Consider the following 22420-nt stretch of genomic DNA (forward strand, 5'->3'; position numbering starts at 1 on the left):
AAAGGGAAGAGGAAGCTCGGTGTAGGTGCAGCTCACTCATGCTGTCAGAATGGAATAGCATTTTGATCTCGGGTGTACGGCGCACGCGGAAAATTAATAATATTTAATCGATATATACTACTTTATCAATTTTTTTTTTAATTATCTTTTTGATATTTCTGATCTTAATTGCACACGCGCGTGCATTTCTTTGATTCTATCATTAGAGTATAAGGATGGAAGAATGTGACGAGAGAGTTTCACTCTTTTTCTCTAACATCAAAATGTGGATATATTATATTTTGTTTCAAATGCAAAGAAGTACAAGTGAAATGAATGGATGTAAGGTAATTTTGATTTTTGACCGTTACATTCGAGTGTATAAAATTAGCTTATCTAAGTTGAAATAGCTATGTTCAAAGTCGATATTTCAAATGCAGAAACGCTGTCACAGGTGTAACAAGTGGACCTGCATCCACATTCAATTATTTTCCTCTTAAGCCCATATCAGATTGTGCATTGAAGACCGATTGCGAATTGGAGATTAGATTTCGACCAATCAGATAATGCGAATCTTATCTTCACTTTATTGTAATTGGTTGAATTCCAATCCTCTGAAATTTTTTTAAATGCAATAGTGATAGAGAGATCGGTTGAATATGTATCTTTTTTCCGAAGATAAAATTGATGTGTTCCTGGTAAGAAATGTTGTGATATGCAATTTTTTATCATTTTATGAGCTTCTCCCATAAATTTAATATTTGTTTACGTTTTTTGTCTCCTTTTAGAAAGAATTCCTTTATTCTTCTCTCTCTACGATCTCTAATATTCTAAAATCGATTAAACGTCTCCAAGGAACCGCTGAGAATGGCGGTGAGATATTTCAACCGTACCTTTAACTAGTCTCAAACGTTGTTTCATAAAGTTTGATTCGTGTGCAATTCTGTTTACGGTTTCGCTCGCAGGATGAAAGCCGTCAGCGATTTCGAATCCCCGCAAAGGATATCTCCCAGTGTTACGTCGTCCAAGATAAAGGTCAACGTTCTTGGACGAGCACGGAAAATGGGATGCGAGCGAAATGTCGCCTCGGCGCTTCTTCAACAACGACAGGCGTTTCGTGTCATTCACGAAAACGTAGACGTCACACCGAAACCATTGGTCCATCCAGCTTTTGGCATTATCGATGAGAATCAGATGACCGCCTTTGAGACCATCGGATTATTCCAGACTGGAAACGGATCTCCATTGACATCTCCATCGCTCAGTGGTCTCAAAATTAGTTCCTCCATTCTTAGAATTCCCTCGATGCCATCCGATTTGCAAATGGAGAGTTTGATGTCGACGCAGATTTGTGGGCTTATGCCTATGGAGGAAGACGAGGATGCCGCGCCATTGCCATTTTTTCTACCTGAGTAATAGCTAATATCTCGTTTATGATTTTCAAATGACGGAAATTCAGTTTTGAAATATATATATATATATATATATATATATATATATATATATATACTTTATTTTATATATATTTTATTTGAAATATATATACTTTTCTTTTGTATTATTTATCAATATTGTTACTAATCTTTCGTCTCTCTTATTTTTTTTTTTTTTTTTGAGAAATATAAAGGAGAAATTATAAGAAAATTAATTGATCTCAATTTTTTTAACAATATAAAAGTTTAAAAATGCATATAATATATTGAAACGACGGAGTGAAGTAATGTAAAGATATTTGCTTATAGTGACGATTTGGCAATATTTGCGACACGTCCGGAAACTGTGACAATCACTTTGAAGGAGACGCAGACATTTTTCGTGTTCGAAATGCCGCAAATGACTGAAGATTTGCGAACACCTGAGGGACAGGCAGTTCAACAGGAAAACGAGAATTATGAATATGTGACAATGGGACCAGGTTCCAGTCGGAAGCTGTTAAACGTCGAGACACAGACGGTATGTGTGTTGACGAAATCACGCGGCACCTACTGTGGTCTGAGGCCCCGCAAGAATCAGGGGATGTTCGTAAACAATTGGGTGATTCATGACACCTACGCGGCACCAGAATTGATGGTAGAGAAGAATGGACTATTAATTGTGCACACGAAGAAATCGATGCGTCGGATACAAGAAGCACAGGTAAGAATCATTGTATATTACTAAATGTGTTTGTTAAATGCAGTCATGCTTTTTTTACATCAATTGAATTTATTATAATTAAATAAATATTTTATAAGATCATATATTCGTATTCAATCCAACTTATTTTTTGCTATTCTTTTTTACATCTTTATTTTTAATCAACAAAACTTCTATAATATAAATTTCTTTGTAATTTCTCTTCTTACATTATTTTCATCGTACAATTTTGAATAATAGAGTTATAAATTTTTTATCTTTTCACATGTTTCGAAAATATAAAAAGAACTAAACTAAAAGTATACGAAAACTGCACGCGTATTTATATAACTGAAGAATTTTTTTTTAATGTAAAAAGATCTTTATAAAATAGGTCTTTTTGAAAATTTATGTTCATGTGTTCGTGACAGGAACTCCGGTACAAACTCCCCGAACCTGAAAGGATTCTTGATCCAAGCCCTGAAGAACAACTATCTCGTATCTGTCGGGAGACACGCTTTCTGAACGCGGCACATGTGATGGAACGTATAATCGCAAATAATGTTTTCGCGGAGGCACAAAAGCGTTTTACTGGTTTGACCAAGCACGATCCGTGCGCCTTGGATTTGAAATTCGATTATCGATTAGGTTTATTATGGACTTTCGCATGCGAAATGGCACGCAATCGTCCTGTGGTCGCGTTTCGTTGGAGTCCGGCGAACGCAAATGTCCTCGCTGTCGCATATGGCGCCAAAACCGGGTCCAACAAGATGGATGGACTTCTGTTGATTTGGTGTGCAAAGAATCCTAGTCATCCTGACCGTGAATATACTTTCGACAATTTGTTGTCCGACATAGATTGGAGTAAGGAACGGCCGAATCTTTTAGCGATCGGTTTTTATGATGGAAATGTGAAGATTATTGATGTCAGTGCAAATAAGATAAACGTTATCAGGCAAAGTCGTAAAGAGGCATTAGCAGCTTGCTCGCCACATTGGCAGGTACGAATTTTACAAATCTATTTATTTATCATTAATTATGAAATGTGCGAGCAAATCAATTAATCGATAGTATTTTTATCTTTGTTATATTATAGGTGCAATGGTGGAGCGGTGACGAACAGTTTGACCGTCAAGAGCAGATCTACACTAGCGATCAAGATGGTCGGGTATACTGCTATCGTTTCGGCGAGGATTTTATTGCCACAGAGATTATGCGTTTGTATAGAATTGAAGGCAAATTAAGCGGAATTTCTAGAACTGATCATTGCGTGGCTTATGACGTGCCCATTAATCGTCAACCGGGCGCCCTCATTCTTCGAAAACATCCCATTATTAGCAATATTTATTTCGTCGGTTCTGATGAAGGTTGCATTTATCGATGCTCTACGAACTATTTGCGTCAACACACGGATAGCTTTCTAGCACATGACGGTCCAATTTATTCATTTGAGTTCTCGCCCTTTTGCCAAAAGCTGTTTTTGACCTGCGGCGCTGATTGGTGCATCAGAATTTGGGCCGAAGGTCTCACCGAACCGCTAATTACCCTATCGACAACGATGGCATGCGTGAGAAATGCCTGTTGGAGTCCTACATGTTCCACTATCATCGCCAGCATTGTTAACGATCAAATTTGCGTGTGGGACATCCGTAGAAAAACGCATATTCCTGCTTCCGTAACGATCTCAACGAACGGAGCGAGATTGGTTGCAGCTAATTTTACAGCCAACGGGAATCAACTGACAGTCGCTGATGTCGAGGGTGTTGTTTACGTCTACAATCTTGAAGGCATGCCGTTTCCGCCCTACAATCAAACTAAAGTGTTGATTGAGTCTATCTACAAGGCGCTGGCAACTAAACCGGAACTGTTAAAGAAATTAAAAAAGCTCGATCTATCATTTGACGCACAGTGATAAGGTAAGTGCCAAAAAAAAATTATTTAAAGCAAAATTTTATATGTATTCTTGCAAAGATATTTTTTAAATTGTGAAACAAATTCTTTGAGAATTTGTAAATATTTTTTTATGTCACCAAGTATTTACTATAATGGAGAAAATGATAAAGAAATCGATCTTAAAAATATTAATATTAAAATATGCAATAATCCAGAAATATAAAGAATAATCAAAAAATAAAAAGCTAAATAAATAATAATATATAATCTTTATAAATGAAATAATTTTTTAAAATATCTAAAAGACAACATTCTCACGTACCACGCATACACATAATACATATTACAAACTAAATAAAATTAAAAATAAAATAGAACGAGAAAAATTAAAATAAAATGGCTCCTAAAAAATATATTTCAATATATATATATATATATATATATATACGGCTTCTCTCTCTTCAAGGCTGTTTTATTATCGACTGTAGCCGATAAGACTCTCCCGACACGTGGGGACCCCTCTCGATCTTCACTTGCCGATCGCGGCATCGCGGGCCTCATCGCGACAAGAGAGAACAAGAAAGAGAGAGGGAACAGACCGAGCGCTTGGATTCGCCGCGGGGTCTCCGCCGGCGGGGCCCGCTCGCACGCGGTGGCCGGGGCCGGGGCCCAACTTGAAGCCTTCCGGTGTGCGCGAGAGGAGAGAGGGGTCATCTCACCCTGCCCTGTTCTCCTCCGTGTTGCCGCTGCTCGTGGGCACGAACCGCGGCTACCGCCGTCAGCGGGCAGTCTCTTATTACGCCCGCGCTCAACTCTACGCGAATTCTAAGTCCTCTTCTTAGGCCGCTCCCAATGATAACGCGTCTCGTCCTCAGGATATCAGAACCCCGAAAATCGCGTTGAAATAACGAAATTTTTTTTTTTTTTGGAAGAAAAGACAAGCGAGGCCAAGTTTTCAAATCATCTTCGTGATGACAATGATGATGTGAATATTGTAACTGAATTATTAATTGGGGAACAAGGCTGAGAATAACGCGGGTAACGGATGATAGTACTGAAGAACAATGTGGATTTTGATGTTGGAGTGAATTTTATTAGGGATAATTTTGGTTTCTACAGAAATGACGTATTGATAAAATCGGGATATGATATCTATTTTATAAATAAAAAAACTAGAGTTGTAATTAAATGTGAATAATATCACGTGGATATTGAGATTTTGATCGAGTGACGGCAAATTGATGATGTCAAAAAGGCTGTTATTAACTTATTAAATAGCGGAAAATATTGATTTTCCGATATACCGTGATTGAACAAGATTGATATTATATGACATAGAGCCTTAATAGTGCGATAATTGCTTGAGTAAATAATGATTCGGTTTAGATTGTTATATCATTCAGTCTAAAATTAAATAAATATAAAATAAAAAATGTATGATAATTATGAACTGTTTAAATATTAAAAATAATTATTTTTTTGAAAGGATCGAACTATGATTTACACAATTTAATAATTATTATCATAATTATTTTTTTCTCTAATTTGGACTCTCAATTAAATAAGAATTGCACTTAATTTACTAAGTATTTTATACGCAATTCTCATTTAATTACGCGATATTTAGATTTTGATTTTGATCAGTGTTGCATATTATGCAAAATTTTATCTATCGTGGCGTACGTATTGGCGCTTTTTAATTGGCAAAATGAACGAAAACGAAAAAAGAAGGATTTCTCTTTGCTCATAGAAAAGAGAAACGATTAGTGAACTTTGTCACTTCGACAGTAAGATCACGTTGGCGTTAACACGCGCGCGCTAGGAATTCACGTCGGGATGCATACCGATTATTGTCGATGATACTTCTCATTTAGAAATAAATATATATGATATTTAAAGGAGAAAAAGGAGCTATTAATTATTAAAAAAAAAAAAATGAATTGTTAAAGAGAGGAAAAATTGTTTGCAAAAGAAAGAAATTATTGAAGAAGAAAGTTAATTCTTACCGAGAAGGAAATCTGTTAATATATAAGAAGAAAGGAATCTGTTATTACCGTTATTATCATTAGTAATAGTATTTTTTTTGAAAATAAATTGTTTATTGAAGATATTTCTTTCTGTAAATTGTAAACATCGAGATATAAGGTTAAGCATTGAATTTCTCGTATGGAATACTTGGGTGTATATCGCAATTCCCAATGATGCGGAACCCACTTTAAACCGCCAGTGTCTAGGTGCCAACGACCTTGCAGGATAAGAGAACTCCTAGGATCTCCGTTAAGTTTCATAATCTAGATATCAGAAGATTTACATTGTAGCCGAGAAAAAGACTTGATAATTAGAAAAAGAAAAGTCGGGATGTTAGACCAGTTTTGTGGTGACAAATTTATTCGTGAGAAATTTTAATCGACTCTCAAGAGCAGTTCTCGCAAGCGTTACTTCGTAATTATTGCTGCACATATATTAATTCGTAAAGTACAGTTTGAGGATAGTATTAGTGAAAATTTGCACGCGTACACCGACTGTGCGATATGAACGACGACGTTGCTGGACGCAACAGATGATAATACAAGTAAGTATGCGAAACGTTTTACTTGAGATTTATTATTATTATAGTTGATATTAATTATTTAAATTAAATTCTTTCAAAAATTTATTGTTTATTATAACGCTATTTATTATTTATTATAACATTGTTTTATAACGCTTTTTGGTTAAATTGTGCAATAAATAAGAGATATAAATTACGTTATAAAGTAATGTATAATAAAATAAATTCTATAAATACTAGTCTCTGCAAATGTTATTGTATTATAAGTATAGTTATATAAAGTTATGTGAGTTCTATTGATTTTTATACATAATTTTTTCTAAAACTTGAAAAACTGGAAAAACAAATTTTTCAATCTCGATGTCATTAACACACTGATTTTTTTTTTTTTTTTTTTATTTAAAATCATTCATCTTTCTCGCGCCTTTTCCTCTCGCTGGAGAAGAAGCAAAAATAAGTAAATCAAATGTTACATATAAAATCTTACCGGCAAAAACATCGGCGTGATATCCGGACCAGGGTCCGTCAAATGAAGATGAATGCGCTCTGCGGCCGATGCATTTATTTTTCGAGGATGTAAAAGACAAACGTACGTGTTACACGAATTACCAATACAAGAAAGAGAAAAAGAAAACGAGGAGGAAAGAAAAGAAAATGCAAAGAATACAAGCAACATTGTATCTGCTCATAAATCAATCGCGACTCGAATTATTAGCACGAAAGTTTACGCGATTGATCACTAAAATCGATTTTACCACTGGATCCGATCGCGTTGAAATTAATATCTTTAATTGCGCGTGTGAGAGATGATTAACCGTTGCCAAATGTGCTTGGCGAGATCTTTCTGCGATTACGGCTGGTCGATCTAAAAGTATGCATGGTACACAATTCGAAAAAGTTTCGATTTCCTTCTCTTTAAAAAAAAAAATCATTCGTTCTTTCCAAATATCTCTTTTTGATATTGAATTTGATCAATATTTTTATTTTTTTTAACTTTTATCGCAGTAGATAAAATAATAGCGAATCTTTCTTTAATTTATTTGTTTTATGGCGTTTCTTTAAAGCGCTTTTTTAAGATAACGGAATTTGAATTCAAATACAAATTGATGATCATTCGGATTTATCATCATTCGAATAAAGTCGTCAAAAAAAAAATCACTGCTCGAATCACTGTCATTTTCGCAGATAAATTGCTCGCGCGTGAGACAGAACATATTACACTCTACTGATGACACATACTTTCTAATATATATCTTAATTAATTGCTTCATTAATCTTTGAGATCGATTTTTGTGCGACAATTAATTCGGACTCGCTTGAGATGAAAATGTCTTATTCCTTCTTCTTAACGCCTTTCACCACGCGTCTTGAACCACGCGTGTGAAAGTTCAGAGTTCAGGAAATAACAAGTAATGTATGCTGATGTGTTATTTGAAAGTTACGAAAGGATTTATGGACAAGATAATTCCGGCATTTCGAAATAGTCGGTACTTAAATGTTCACTTTTGTAATGTAACTATTTGTGATAAAATTTCTAATTTAAGAGAATTATGGCTATTATCGTTATAACTTTTACGAAGATACACGTTAATAAACTGTCAAGTAATAATTATTTTCATTAATTATCATACACAATACAATATATACAATATAAACACTTATACAATACATACAAACACGAAGTATACGAATATTTTAATTTAAATAGAAAGGAAATGTATAAAATTGTGTTCAAGACAGAATAATGTTTTTTTCGAGTGCTCGTATGATCGAGCACGCTTTATTTCGCAGAGCACGTTCAACAATTAGTATTCAGTCTACTTGAGACACCCAGTGTAAGTATGTATATAAGATACTGGCTTCCTCGAGTAAACTTGTTTATCAAGTTACATGTAGTGATCGCCAGTGATCTTCGTTGGAAAAGGAGGAGAAAGAGAGAGAATTCTATGACGGGATTTTGTCTATGTCTTTTTCTCATTGGCTATCCGCTATTTAACATAAGAGAAGTACACGTTGTGTAAATGCGTGAACATCATTACTTTAAATAAATTTTATTTCATTAACTGTATGCATCTCTCTCTCTCTCTCTCTCTCTCTCTCTCTCTCTCTCTCTCTAAGCATATTTAAATATATTTATAATTCTTGCTATATTTTTTAAAGTAAATTTTTTTTAGAGTAATTTAAACCGTCAAGTTTAAATCGCTAAGAACAATCAATTTTCCTTACGCAGATTCTGAGAAAAAAGTTTTCTCACGCGCTCTTCTACAAATTTGGAAATATGAAAATGTATAATGTAACATACATAGTGAAAAGCACTTTCGGAAAGCATCTTCTAAGATCAGTCACATATTTTTTTATGATTTATTCTCTCTTCTATAAAACTGTCATTGATAATAACAGTGATGCAGTGTCATTTTTTTGGAGCAATGATGAGTTGTACAAATTATTACACTGAATATGGACTACCTTGAGAATAATTCTTCTTTCTTCGAGACGATTATATTTGAATATATTATACGAGTACTTCCTTCGAACGGAGGACGAGATCCTCCTCCTAGAGGACGCACAAATTGCCAAGGATTCTGCTCGTACCGGCGCCATTTCTTCTTTCCATCTCGCCACGCGAAAAAAGGAGAAAACGAGCTGTAGCGGGAAGGACGACTAAAGCGCTACTAAAAGTCGACCGGTTGGTAAGAAGCAAAGGGTAAGAAGAAGAAGAAGAAGAAGAAGAAGAAGATGATGATGAAGAAGAAGAAGAGGAAGAAGGGAGAGAAGAAAAGAGGGAGGAGGAAGATGAGAAGAATCTCTCAGGGAGCAAGACGATCGTAAAGGAAAGAACGACAGAGACAAAGAGGTGAATGTTAATGAGGCAGATCTCGACCTTTTGCATCGCGCGAAGATCTCGTCGGGACTCGCGGCCGAAACTCCGATCTTTGCTTCGTCAGTTCGGCTCGTAAGACATAAACGTCAAATAAATTAACGTGGCAACATATAAAACAAAACGGTAACAGGTAAAATAAATTTAATATTTTTTTTTTATAAATCATGCTAAACGTAACAAAGAAATTGCACAGACATTTTATTTTATAAAAGTTTCCATTTTTTTTTTTTTTTATGCAAATTGAGAAAATTGAAAATTATTTTTCAATGTCATTGAATTCTTTCTGAAAGTTGAAAATATTTTGCGAAAAATTATAAATCATAATTGTTTGAGCATGTAGAGCATAACATCGCGAATCTTGGAAATACTATTCTCCAGAAACAACCTCTAAGAAACGTTCTTAATCCTTTAGAATGACGGCGTGTCACACGTATCTATTTCTATCTAAAATATCGTCGTTGCCCACGCAGAGTAATAAAATAATTTAGCAGTGTTAAGCAGTTTTTAAATCTCGCGAAAAAGGATATTGTATTTCCTTTTCTTCTTCGGGCTCTATTCTCTTGCTCATCTCTTGCGATCCGGTTCTTTGTTGCGCGACGGACGAGACCTGCGGACGAGATTGATCGCACGGTGGTAGGCTTAACGAGGCACGACGGACCTCAAAATCTGCCCGATAATTAATGAGAATCGTCTGTCCGACCATTGGAGCGACGTAACAACATCGAAATGCAACGACGAGATATGCAACCAGCAAGTATCTTCAACCTGGAAGCGCATCCTCCGTTCGTTCTCGAAGAATACTTGTCTTTTCATTACACGAAACAATCGATCGAAAGTCAACATCAAGAAGATTGTTTTGAGTGCAAGAAGTTTCTTAGAGAGAGACTCGTTTTGTCAAATCGGTAATTCTTATTAAATCAGACAGAAAAGGAAAATTTCAACAAAACATATTTTTCCTTTTCTTACGACTTTATTTGCTAAATTTATTATTATCTACTTTTTATATCAAGGTGTTCTTTCTTTTTTTCATTTCATTATGTTTGAGCTTTTAAATGCCTGTTTGCAGTCCTTTTAAAACTGATCGGATACCGTTAGATAATTTGTATGCTGTTGACACAAAGAGAAACCTACCATTAAAATTTTATGCGGATATTGGCCATATGTACGCGAGCCACGTAACTATACGTGAAATTTCGAATGATATCTGAATCTAAAAATATAATGCTGAAAGTTTGTTCTTTCCGCTTACAAACACGAATACGAATACTGATAGAATCTTTCTGTATTTGTATGTGCTTTTCTCGAAAGAACCTTTGACTGGAATATATATCTTCCCATATTTCTCGAAATATATATGTATTTATACATACGTATGTTTACGCTAAAGTTACGTAAACGTAATTCTCAAATTAGATTTAAAATTTAAAAGAAGAATGAACGAATAAAAAATACCAGAAAAATACTAGACAATATATATAAATTATAATACATAATAATTAGAGTATATTGGAGAGAAATGTTGGATCTTTTTGCCAAGTGTATTTTCTCACGGCACAACACACATATTTGTTATTGTCTCGTATAGGTATTGCGAAAATGCAAAGTTGACGGATTTTTAGCGCGATGCAAAAGATGCGCATCCTTTATGCGCACGTGTTCTCGTTTAAATGCGACACGCTGCAACATTTGTACGAAGTAGGCCATGCTAAAGTGGTCCAACCTGTATAATCATTGGCGTATTAACGTCGTGAAAAATCAAGGCCATCGTTGACAGCCTTATAGCCACTGCTTTTATCCGATGTGCTCGTTAAAAACGTTTACAACTCATCCTGATCAAAAATAGTAAAACTAAACTAAAATAAAATAAAAAGCTACATATTAAATTAAAAATTAAATTCGATTAGGATCCAATTTAAAGCATAGTCTAAATTATAATAAAATCAAGATTAATTAAAAAAAAGTTTTTTATTTTAATAAAATTATAAAAGGGGGAGGGAGGGGACGAAATATCCTTAGCTATTAAATCTCTATAAAAATATATTTCTGTTTCAATATATTTTTCTAAAATAAATATATACACATATATTTTATTTTGTTAAAGACTTTCTCAATTACGGATTGACGTGTAATATTATATATTTATCTTGGGGAGACACAATGACAAAATCATCCCCAGGAATATATATGTGATAATTAACGGTGCTCGTCTAAAGGGAACCCTCGGACATTCACCTCTCTCTCGTAGCGAGAGAACTGGCTTCCGGTCCTCGTGGAAGAGGCTAACGAACGCTAAACCGTATCCGACGTGCAAGTCCTAGTGTCTCTTTACCGCTATAAAGACAGTCACACGCGCTGCTCACTTCCGCCGTTCTCGTGCATGATACCATGTGTATCATAAAGGAAATATGACACAGAAACGGATCTTTTCAAGCGACCCCGGAATTGTTTTAATTCTTCTCAGTTCTTGTATTCATTTGATGCATAATTTAGAATGTAATTCGATTTGATTTGATTTATACTTAAATTTGTTTTTTATATTTAAATTTTTACATAATTTAATTTTAACTTTTAATTTTTTTTTTCTCTCGTAACTTTAATTTAAAACAATTTAGATTTTGTGTTATTTATGAAAATACTCTTGTGAAGCACGTATTACTAATCCAAATTTTTTAATTTAGGGGATGGTATCGTTTAATCTAGAATGATGGCAATCAGTCACGACGCATTGCGCTGGTCAGGAGTCGATTGTCTCTGGGATTCGAAAGAGGGAGAGAGGGACATGGAAGAGAAGAAAAGAAAGAAAAAAAAAGAAAGATCGTAGCGTCCTTGCCCGCAGCTTTGAACTGGTTATGTCAAACAACCAACCGGTGTATATGTGCATATGATACGTGTTATTCTACTCGTTTTCAAGTTTCTTTTTAAAATGTGGACTTTGCAGAATTTCTCATTCCCTTCTCTCTCCTTCTTATCGATTGTTTTAATCAGCCAGTTTCGAGTTTAGTGCGCGTTTCCTATCTCGGAATGACAAAGAAAATCAACGGTGAAAATAATTCATCGTAATTTAATGAATTCATCCGAAGTTCCTATCTTCTTTTCGCAAGTCGATTAAAACATAGAAACCGGTCTCTGTGAATGCTGTGATTTTATTAAGTCCCCAACAGAATACGCTAATGTACTTAATTAGACGTTATAAACTTTGAACCTGCATTTGCATAAGCTACCGACTACCTGAGCTTAATCGCCGATTAATCTGTTATCTATACGCGACAAATAGGATAAAGCAAGAGAAGAGACATGTGGGGAAAAGAGTAGAAGCAAAGAAGAACATACTAAATTCGCGATATTTTATCGTGTTTCACGTAATTAACGATATTAATTAACGACCGTATTCTCACGCTCTTTTCAAATACAATTATACTTCACGAATAATCTATAACTTTTTTAACATTATCAATAATTATATTAATTTAAAGATTGAAAGATACATAAATCTCTCAATAAAATATACCTGGCGAGAGACGCTTTCTGCATCTTTTGATTTAAATTGCAATTTGTACATAATTTATTATCGTTTGTTAAACTTTATTTAAAATTTAAGTTAAATCTTAATTTAAAGATTAAAAATGAAATTTAGTCTTATTATCGTACATACGCGTGTTATTTGAAAGTTAAAAAATGCCTAATATATTATTTAACATGTCTATCTATTCGAGATCTGTTGAGGTACGATTAAAATGATAAGTCCGCGGATTATAGCGTGAAATCCACTGGCATCCGAGACCACCGGTTGAAGGTAGATCATCTGTCGTTACCTATTAGTCAAGGAGATTTCATAATTATTAGCTGCTGGGCCCCATTAACGTTAAGGAACAACGTCCCATCCGACCCGCGTCATCGCCTAGAGCCAATCAGAACGGCTGTCCCCTTATATCCTCCGTATGTCCGAGGATTATTTTAGTGGGTCTAATGAGTTTTGATAGCCGGCTGTGAATCTGCGTAATCGCGGGTCCCGCGAGCGTGTCCGATCGTTCCCGTTTCGTATGCGTTAATCCTACGACGTAGATGCAATTACGCGTTTTCATCGTGCCAAGTAAAAACGATGCGATTCGGATTAAATCGAGCGTCACGAATGTTACGAAAAAAAAGCTGAATTTAACTCTCTTTAATTAACGAGTTCTATATGTTTTATATCTGAAAAATGTGGACGATAATTATTTTACAAGAATAGCACTTTTGTTTACGTAAAAGTAAATTAATGCCAAAGAATTATAAGAAAATATCATAAATATGAATATTTTACTTTATTGAAAAGAACAGTCATCCGTTTAAATGTTAATGCAGACGATTGCGTTTTATTATAATAGTAGTACAAAAGTTTATATTTCGTAAATTGTGATTTGTTCTGTTGCAGGAACAGGTTTTTTTCACAAACTGAAAAATGTTCGCCAGATTTTGCAGACAAGTTCCGGATGGTAAGTGTTTCTACATACATGTACATATGTACAATCCTTTAGTCTACTATAATTGTTTTAGATACTTTATGAATTGTATTCACGATCTAGGCTATATTCCATACATAAATGATGAATGACGACAAATTAAATATCGATACAAAAATATAATAATAATATTTTAATTGATAAAATAAATCGTCCAGTAACGATTGATAATGTAAACAAGGAAGTGATCACCATATTGATTATCTCTCAGAGGGTTCCCGAGAGAGATCTCTGAGAGTTGTAAGTTCGCGTGCCGAGGTCGCGGTCCGACGAAAAGACGTGGGAACGGGAACGTCCTCCTTCGTGCTTTAAAGCCGCGAATTAACTCCTTTTTGTTTCTCGTTGCGGCCGGCGTGGATTTTCGACATCGAAATTGCCCAGCCACCACCGACACATCGAGGATTACGACTTCTCGTAACAAGACGTTTTCGGTTATTCAGCTCGGATAAAAAGTCGTGAGAACTGCTAAAAAAAAAAGTTCCTCTGTTCGGTATTACGAACGTTCCGTCATTTTGAAAAAAATCGGCAGGCAAATTATCGGTTTCTTTACTACAGCTAACAAATATTTGCGAGACGCACGTATGTATATGTAAACCACGTATTTATTAAATATTTTACAAGATTTACATATGAAAAATGTTTTATTTCTTTCATAGATACAAAAGTGCAAAGTATACAAATAATTACTATTGATTATTTATAATTACTATTGACACTTACATTTGATATAAATATCGATATTTTGAAATCGAACAACACTGATGATGTTGGAATTAAAACATGAAATTTGATTTGGAAGTACAGCTAAAGTACAGCTGTCATTGAGACAGCAGGACGATAACAGTAAAAAAAAAGAGAAAATTTTATTAAGCCGTCTTAATTAACAAGCTATCACCCGAAGCGACTCTTAATCGATGCCGTTAGACACGTCCATGGAATTCTAACGATTGAACAATTCCGCGATTGAAAATTAATGTCCTAATTAATAGCTTTATCGTGGTAATTTATATGGCTATTTATTTAGAAAATTATGACACAATCCATGCAGAACGTTATACATGGACGACAACGTGTTTCTGTATGCTTACGAACGAACAATTACAATCTCATCTGGAGAAATACGTTAATTGCATGATTATGTTCATGGAAAATTTTTAAATTCCTAAGATTTCTTGAAATTATAATCTTGAATGTCTTTCCTCGTGGCAGTGAAAAATTTCCGATTAATCATGTAATTGTCATTTTTTTGCTGGACAAACGATCTATTTGGAGAAATAAGATGAAAAATAAAAATATTACTTTTGTTTATTTGTTATATATATTTTATAATAGAAATGATAATGTACTATAAGTACTTATTTTTAATTTAAATTAGCTTAACTTTTTAGGAAATTTTGGTTTAAAATGTTCAGGGGTCAACTATTTGACGGGTCGTTTCTCGTGGAGCATAAAAATGATTTCTTCGGATCCTTTGTTTTCCGCTAACCCGCCGTCACAGAGAGAAGATAAGAAAAGAAGAAGGTTTGACCTCGAGGCGAGCCGAATGGGAAGCATAGCGCCGACTCTCTTAAAGACGTCGGCGCCGCTTAATTAGCATGCTAATTAGTTGTGCGAATCTCGTGACGCGGACGAGAATATGTACCTCGTTCAGGGTGCATTCTCAGGCAGGATTTGATCGGTGATCGATTCTCGCGGCATGACTGTCATTAATTATTTTATCTGAAATTAACGGTCGCTTGTCAATTAGTCATGCTCTAATAATTAATTAGATGATTATAGTTACGCTGAAAAAATATATTTACATTAATTTTCATTTAAAACAATGTTTAAAAGGGAGGAGAAAAGGGAAGAGCTAAAATCTCAGATCTCTTATGAATTTTCTTAGCTTTGCGACGCTCGTGACTAACTAAAATTTTCTTTCTATCGTTGTTTCTATCACCGGTCCGGAATTAACTTCCTCATACCGAAGCGCTTTATGGAATTTCTTAAGAATTTAATCGGCTACCAGCGTCGTGCGGTATTACGGAGAAGAGATACGGGGAAGCCAGTAGATTTCTAATCTCGAGCGCGTTGAGCGATTGAAGGCGAGATAGAAACGTCGGTGTTAGGTAATACCGAGTATATCAAAACACGGCATCGGTCGTTAAAATGCGCGATTGAGTTAGGTGTTCTTGCGCTTAACAACGCCAGGTCATGCTCATTAACGCGTTGTTCTCGCGAGCGTCCCAAGTGCAATCTCGACAGAAATCTCCAAAATAAGCAGTATGCTTTATGATATCATCTTCATTTTTTCATTTCTCTGCTCGTTGAAAATGTTTTAGAACAAAGTAATCACGCTGCAGCTTGAACATTAATGATATCGGGATATATTACGAGCATTTGCGGATATTGGCGAAAAGACAAGATCGTGGAAGAACGCCATGGGACGTCCTCGCGCTGCAGCGCGCCTCGAGACGAAGAGCATTGTCCGCGCAGCGGGATGGCGATGTTTAAGCGAGGCTCCTCGCCCGGGGCGAGATGTGCCTCAAATTGATTTGTTGTAAGCGATACACCACCCCTACGGGGCGAGCGAATGGCACAATAATTGGCTACATAAACAATGACCGGCGAAACGATCTCTCACCGTCCGGTCTCTTAAACGCCGTTATCTCGCGACAATGTGAGACACCGTCGCTCGTGTGAACACATCAGCGGAGCGTGAACTTGAAATGAAATATCGCTGCGGTTGTCATTTATGTCACGAATTGTTCAACGAGTGGACAATTGAACAAAATATTATTTTTAAATTACACATACATACATACATACATATATTTATGCGATGTGGCATAAGAATATTGTACAGATTTGTGTCAGGTGCAGAACTCGATTGATCGATGGAATTTGATTTACGAAAGACCATAAGGAGGACGCGCGTAGAATACCGAAATTTTTCAAGCCGGTCAAGAGATTGCACTTTTGCGAGGGATCTGGTCAGATTGGCTGAAAAGTAATTGCGAGATCCGAGATATCGTCAGCCAGCCGCTGTGCAATTTGGGCCTACACCTGGCCTACCCACTGCTCCTTGTTTTCGTCGGATTTTCACACACAGATCGAAATTTATCTTGAATATTCGAAGCAAACAGGAGTAAGGATATATATATATATATATATATATATATATATATATCCTTCGAAAAAGGATCCGAGTATGGTATTAATGTATCGATTCCGGGTTTGTAAGAAGTAAGAAAAGGAAATTTTTAAAAGAGAAGTGGAAGAGGCCACCGAACGCGCGGGGTATATCGAGTTCATCATGCCGTTGAAGCGAACCACAATGAACATGTATCAAATTTATGGCGCGCGGTTGTGTGGTACCATGCGGTTCTCCGCCCACTCACACTCGCGTGCACGCTCGTGATTTATGCCTCTCGTAAAGCAGACGGTACGCGAGCCGAGAATCTCGAGGGAAAAGAAAAATTATTCTCCATTTTTCTCGCCATGCGTTTCAATCTGGTCTGGAATTTAAAAAAAAAAAAAAAAAAAAAAAAAAAACGCAAGAAATTTCTCGTTTTCTTGACTTGGGATTAAAAGAGCTGTTTCGAGAGCGACAAAGAGTCATCAGAGAGTAAATTGATGTCACCGCGATAATAACATTCATCTAGCGATTTCATCTCCTATTAGAGACGCACACGCGCTTCTCTTCCATTTTCACTGACGTTAATCGCATAATCCGTTATACAGAGATAATATCTGCTTTCTGAAGTTCCAGATAATTCTACATACATATGCATGATGTTTATTCGTACATCTGTTATATTTATTATATCATTCCGATTCTATTAAATCTATACTTCATCGTTTTTGCACGACACTATATCGTATATTTTACAGATTATATAAAATTTATCATTATACAGGAAATTAATTCTCTGGAATCTGATTGAAGATTAAAAACTAATTATCGACTAATTAATAATTAAAAATTTTTAGCATAAATTAGTTTCAGAAAGTTATACAAACAAGTATTAATAATTAATATTAATAACAAGTATTAATAACTAAGATACACACGTAAACAATATCAGTGTGGAAAATAATTATTTTCTCGTCACTTTTCATAGCATATATTTAAAGTAATTTTTAAAAATACTTTTATATCTAATATTTTAACATCTAAAAATATAATTTTATTCACGATACTATCTTTGTTGTAAGACAAATCTATATTTAAATCAATTTTATTCAATCGAGCCAATGAATATAGCCCTAAATTGTTATAACAACAAATGGAGGGAGGGAAAAGGCCATAATTATAATGCGCAATAATTCGACATCATTGGAGGATTAAATGACAGCTCGTTCATCTAAATAGATGATTAAGCCAGTCGAGCTACACGCAGGACGTCTAATCGTGCGGAAAATCCTGCCTGATGTGCGATCCCTAATATGTCTTTCAGCGATGATCGCGATAAGCCTGTTTATAACGGCTATGCGACAGTACTCATCGTGGCCTTATCTCAGTTATCATAAATCCATGGTAAGCGATCATTACGTTCTCCTGTCGACTGGTCGACCGGCATTCCTCGTTCTTTTACTATAGCGACTCCGTAATCCGGCAACGCAAGTTCGAGATATTAACAAAAGCAACGGTAACATTGTGGCCGTCATGAACTCATGAATAATTTATCGGCCATCATTCGCTGACATAAGTCGACATATATATCGTCGCCGTATGCGGTCGTTACTTCCGGCTTTGGGGGGGGTCGGAGAGAAATGGAAGAGAATATACATTTTTGTATATTCTCCGACAGTAGCCATATAATCAATTAGACAAACTAGGAACCTCCGCAATATATATATATATATATATGTGTGTGTGTGTGTGTGTGTGTGTGTGTGTGTGTGTGTGTGTGTGTGTGTGTGCGTGTGTGTGCGTGCGTGCGTGCGTGCATACGTGTTGTTCTCTTAGCAATTTTTCACAGGATCTCAGGATAGTTACTGTATAAAATTTTACTTACAATTTTATGTACTATATAATACAGAAATTGTTTGAAAAATAATAATTACATATGTTATTACGAATAACGTGATTGTTATAGCTTATCGTTATATCGCTGCAAATTATTTACTCATTATTATTAAGACATTTTGATTATTAATACATTATTTAAAATTTGATGCTCAGCTGTACTCTTTCTGAATGTTATTGTCCAAACTTAGGAAACGAATTTTTTGGGGGACTTAAAGAATCGATTTTTCTCTCGTCCTCGGCGCGAGCCGCGCATATTCTCGTGCACTTACACGGACGCACGTGTATGTACGCCATATTAATTACAATGATTTCCTGCCATTTATGCCCGAGCGAGATTTAAATTATAGATATCCACTGTGGTCCCGCGGAGGAGATAGGGGAGAGAAGATCCGAAGAGGGATGGAAAAGAGGGGAGAGAAGACAAGAGAGAGAGAAAGAGAGTGAGAGAATGGGCAGCAAAGAGGTCCGACCGGAGTTTCAACCGTGATTACAGGGTGCGCGCTAACATTTCAGGAATCAGACTTGCGTCAGAACTCTTAGGTCACGGGTCAATTTTGACCCCCCGCCTTCTTCTTCTTTTCGATCTCTCTCTCTCTCTCTCTCTCTCTCTCTCTCTCTCTCTCTCTCTCTCTCTCTCTCTTGTCCCTCGCAAGTCGAATAAATCTTATCGCGAGTGACTCCGAGTAGAAGTCGATTTTCATAGAAATCGTCCAAGTTACGCGAGAGATGAAAAATATGAGGGAGAAGGAAGGGTCATTGAAACGCAATGCGTGATGCGACATATCCAACTCCGTGACAAATCGTCCTAAGCGGCGCGAAGTCGTAAATCAAAAAGCACCGGGCCGCGCGTATGCTGCCGCTTCGTGATCCAAGTGCAATTAAATCGTAAAACGCGCATGGCACATTAATAATGATTAACCACACTGTGGCATTGGAAATTTTATTGCAACGATAAATTCAGAGGTGATGAACAATTTTTTGAAAGAAATTTTACAATAATTCTTTATATAGTCCTCTGCTCGTCATCTCTTGATATTCAATAGTATACTTTGATTCCAGAAGCTCAAAGCTAAGAATATTGTCGAGAAAAAGTGGTAAAAAAATAAAATTTCCTGAACTTTCTTAAAAATTTCAAAGAACTAAATATTTCATATCATCATTAATAATTTTTTCCTAAAGAACATAAAAGAAAGAATATCGAATTATGATATAATATCGAACAAAATTTAGATTTATATAAATTAAGATAAAAATTAAAATATTTGAGATCTTCATTTGGAACTCTTTATATGTCCCAAATTATAATATATGCAAATTGATATTTGTCGAGAAGTTTCCTAGAAGATATTTTTGATTTCTCTTCTACAAGATTGTTATCGGTTAACGCGAAGGCAAAGATAAGATTCGAGTTTCTCGAGCTTCTCTAAGTGAACGAAGAATCAGGTCGGCGATGAACGCGCTCTCTTTTCCTGACTCTCTCTCTCTCTCTCTCTCTCTCTCTCTCTCTCTCTCTCTCTCTCTCTCTCTTCCCCCTCTTGAAAAAGGATTTGAGCTAAAGTTTATGCGTGGCTGTTTACCACCCGGTAAATGTTATGCCGTGGTCGTAACGTATATCTCGGCGGGGCTGTATGGAAAGTCCCGTACGGGACGGCCATTAGCCGCATTCAATCACCATTACACGCTCACGCGTTTTCTGCATCTTGCTCGCTTCTCGTCCCTCTTAAATCCTTGCTCGCTCAGGATCAAGGCGAAAATATGTACGCGCCAGCCAGAATGGGAGTCAGGACCCGTGGCCACTCGTGAGAATCGATATTCGCTGTTCGTTTTATACTTTTCTCGATCAAAAAGACTCTCTCGTCAAAGAGACTTCCGCTGAGCGCTACTTTCACTTTAGGCCATCAATCGTACGATATTCTTTGATCTTTATTCGTTACGCAATTGCCTATTTTGCCTATTTTCGTTTTGATCTTATCGATAAATGTAACGAATATATCATCAACGCGTCCTTTATGTCACTATTAACACCTATCTTATATGCTGGTTTTCTCTTAGTATGTCAACTTTACACACACACACACACACACACACACATTCACGCACCGATTCTTTCGAATTCGAATTCGTTTCTCGCGACAAATTAATTCGCGATCGGTCAGGACCCATCGGGCTCGCCGATGGTTACGCCAGCGGCGGTACAACCGGCGTGCAAGTATTTCGGCCGGGTGGGTCCCGGTCGGATTCTCGAGACCCTTTCTCGGCCGCTCGCGGCCCTCGGGCTCTTCACGGTTCCCAAGGGGGTCAGAGGTCGCTGGGCCCTCCTCCGCCTCGGTTCCTCACCCCGCCGCGTCTCATCGAGCCGCCACTTACGAACCGCCCATTCTCTCCCTTCTTCTCTTTCGCGCAAAAGAGTTATTTATTCGTTCGGGTATGACGAGAGATGTCAGAGTGAATCTCGCAAAAATCGCGAAATTATAAATTATACCGGGATAAACACTGGAATAAGTGACGAGAAGCGAAATGTTGTAAGTTCAGAGAATGTAATAAAGAGTAAAAAAAGTGTATTTTATTTGTAGAAGCAAGGGAAGATGAAGTCTCCAAATCGTGCAAACAATGTTTTATCCTATTTACCGAGTTTAATATAATAATACAATTGTGATAATAAAAATCTTATATTAAATTGTAAAAGAAATCTTTTTTTTTTTAATTAACTTTCACTATGCTTTTGTTGAAATCCAATGAAATAAACATCTCGATAATATTTCTGATTGTATCTGTAATCTGTCAGAAACAGTTATAAGCCGAACAATTATAAGCCGAATTATAGCCACAGACTATGCTTTACTATTTACCATCGAGATAGGGATGATTCTCTGTCAATTTATTTTTTAACAATTTAACGGAATTTTCATTTGAAGTCAAAGGGGAGACATACCGAGGGAAGTGCGTGTTCATCGGATAAACGTTGGTCGAAGGGGCGGCTTCGTGGGACTCGGGGCCCAAGTCGGGGTCGTTTTTGCAAAGCCTGATAGCCGACAATTACGCGGTCACGGCGATTGGACGGGCTGTTTTCGCGGGAAGCAAGGGCCAATCGAAGCATCGGATATTACCTTCTCTCTTTCTTTCTCCTCATCTCGTTTTTTTCTCTCTCTCTCTCTCTCCCCCGATCTCTCTCTTCTCCTAGAGTATTACTCGACGCGCCGCAACGAGCACGCTTTAGTCTAGTCAGAGCTGCACCTGTGGATGAACCTGTAAGCGCACCTGTAATTTTGCCGTCAATGTCCGGCAGTCGATGAAAAGTGCGGAAAAAAGTACCATTTTTTTAATTTTTTTCCAATTATTTTTCCAATCATTATCTTTTCTTTTGGTTTTCTGCTCTTGAAGAAGATTTCTAGTCAGTGTGAGTGCAAATTGTTGAAAAAAAGTTTTTCTCAAAGAAACATTTAAAAGGATTTAAAAGGATTTGTGTACAAAGAAGATTAATAAAGAAA

At 36.3% G+C, this 22420-nt stretch overlaps 2 protein-coding genes across 8 annotated transcripts in view; both read left to right on the plus strand.

Moving 5' to 3' along the window:
* LOC112552999 (dynein axonemal intermediate chain 4) lies at positions 1 to 14544 on the plus strand. 7 transcript variants are annotated; one of them, XR_016140950.1, is made up of 8 exons: positions 1 to 326; positions 420 to 677; positions 768 to 1391; positions 1722 to 2115; positions 2526 to 3095; positions 3191 to 4010; positions 13831 to 13891; positions 13953 to 14544. XR_016140950.1 is itself a non-coding variant. In XM_089083394.1 (7 exons), the coding sequence occupies exons 3-6, from the start codon at positions 946 to 948 to the stop codon at positions 4004 to 4006; spliced, it is 2226 nt and encodes a 741-aa protein (XP_088939520.1). In that variant the 5' UTR covers positions 1 to 326; positions 420 to 677; positions 768 to 945; the 3' UTR covers positions 4007 to 4010; positions 12098 to 12552. The 7 variants fall into 7 exon arrangements, 5 of the variants coding, with proteins under 5 accessions (XP_088939520.1, XP_088939519.1, XP_088939517.1 ...); XR_016140949.1 differs by having other exon boundaries at positions 13982 to 14544; XM_089083394.1 differs by lacking the exons at positions 13831 to 13891; positions 13953 to 14544 and adding an exon at positions 12098 to 12552.
* Positions 3932 to 22420, plus strand: part of LOC105432698 (uncharacterized) — a 25110-nt gene continuing 6621 nt past the window's right edge. The window contains exons 1-2 of the mRNA XM_025219749.2: positions 3932 to 4010; positions 13831 to 13891. Of these exons, the coding sequence (XP_025075534.2) occupies positions 13858 to 13891 (34 nt within the window). The 5' untranslated portion in view covers positions 3932 to 4010; positions 13831 to 13857. The remainder of the gene's footprint in view (positions 4011 to 13830; positions 13892 to 22420) is intronic.

This window comes from Pogonomyrmex barbatus, unplaced genomic scaffold (assembly GCF_055798465.1).
Source record: "Pogonomyrmex barbatus isolate J1 unplaced genomic scaffold, ASM5579846v1 scaffold7, whole genome shotgun sequence".
In the NCBI taxonomy this organism is placed as follows: domain Eukaryota; kingdom Metazoa; phylum Arthropoda; class Insecta; order Hymenoptera; family Formicidae; genus Pogonomyrmex; species Pogonomyrmex barbatus.

What these genes read in the sequence shown, in the direction of transcription:
- LOC112552999 (XM_089083394.1), top strand. Translation starts at nt 946, where the DNA reads ATGAAAGCCGTCAGCGATTTCGAATCCCCGCAAAGGATATCTCCCAGT. An exon ending in TTGCCATTTTTTCTACCTGA is followed by an intron (nt 1,392 to 1,721) that starts GTAATAGCTAAT and finishes ATTTGCTTATAG; the next exon opens with TGACGATTTGGCAATATTTG. An exon ending in GTCGGATACAAGAAGCACAG is followed by an intron (nt 2,116 to 2,525) that starts GTAAGAATCATT and finishes TGTTCGTGACAG; the next exon opens with GAACTCCGGTACAAACTCCC.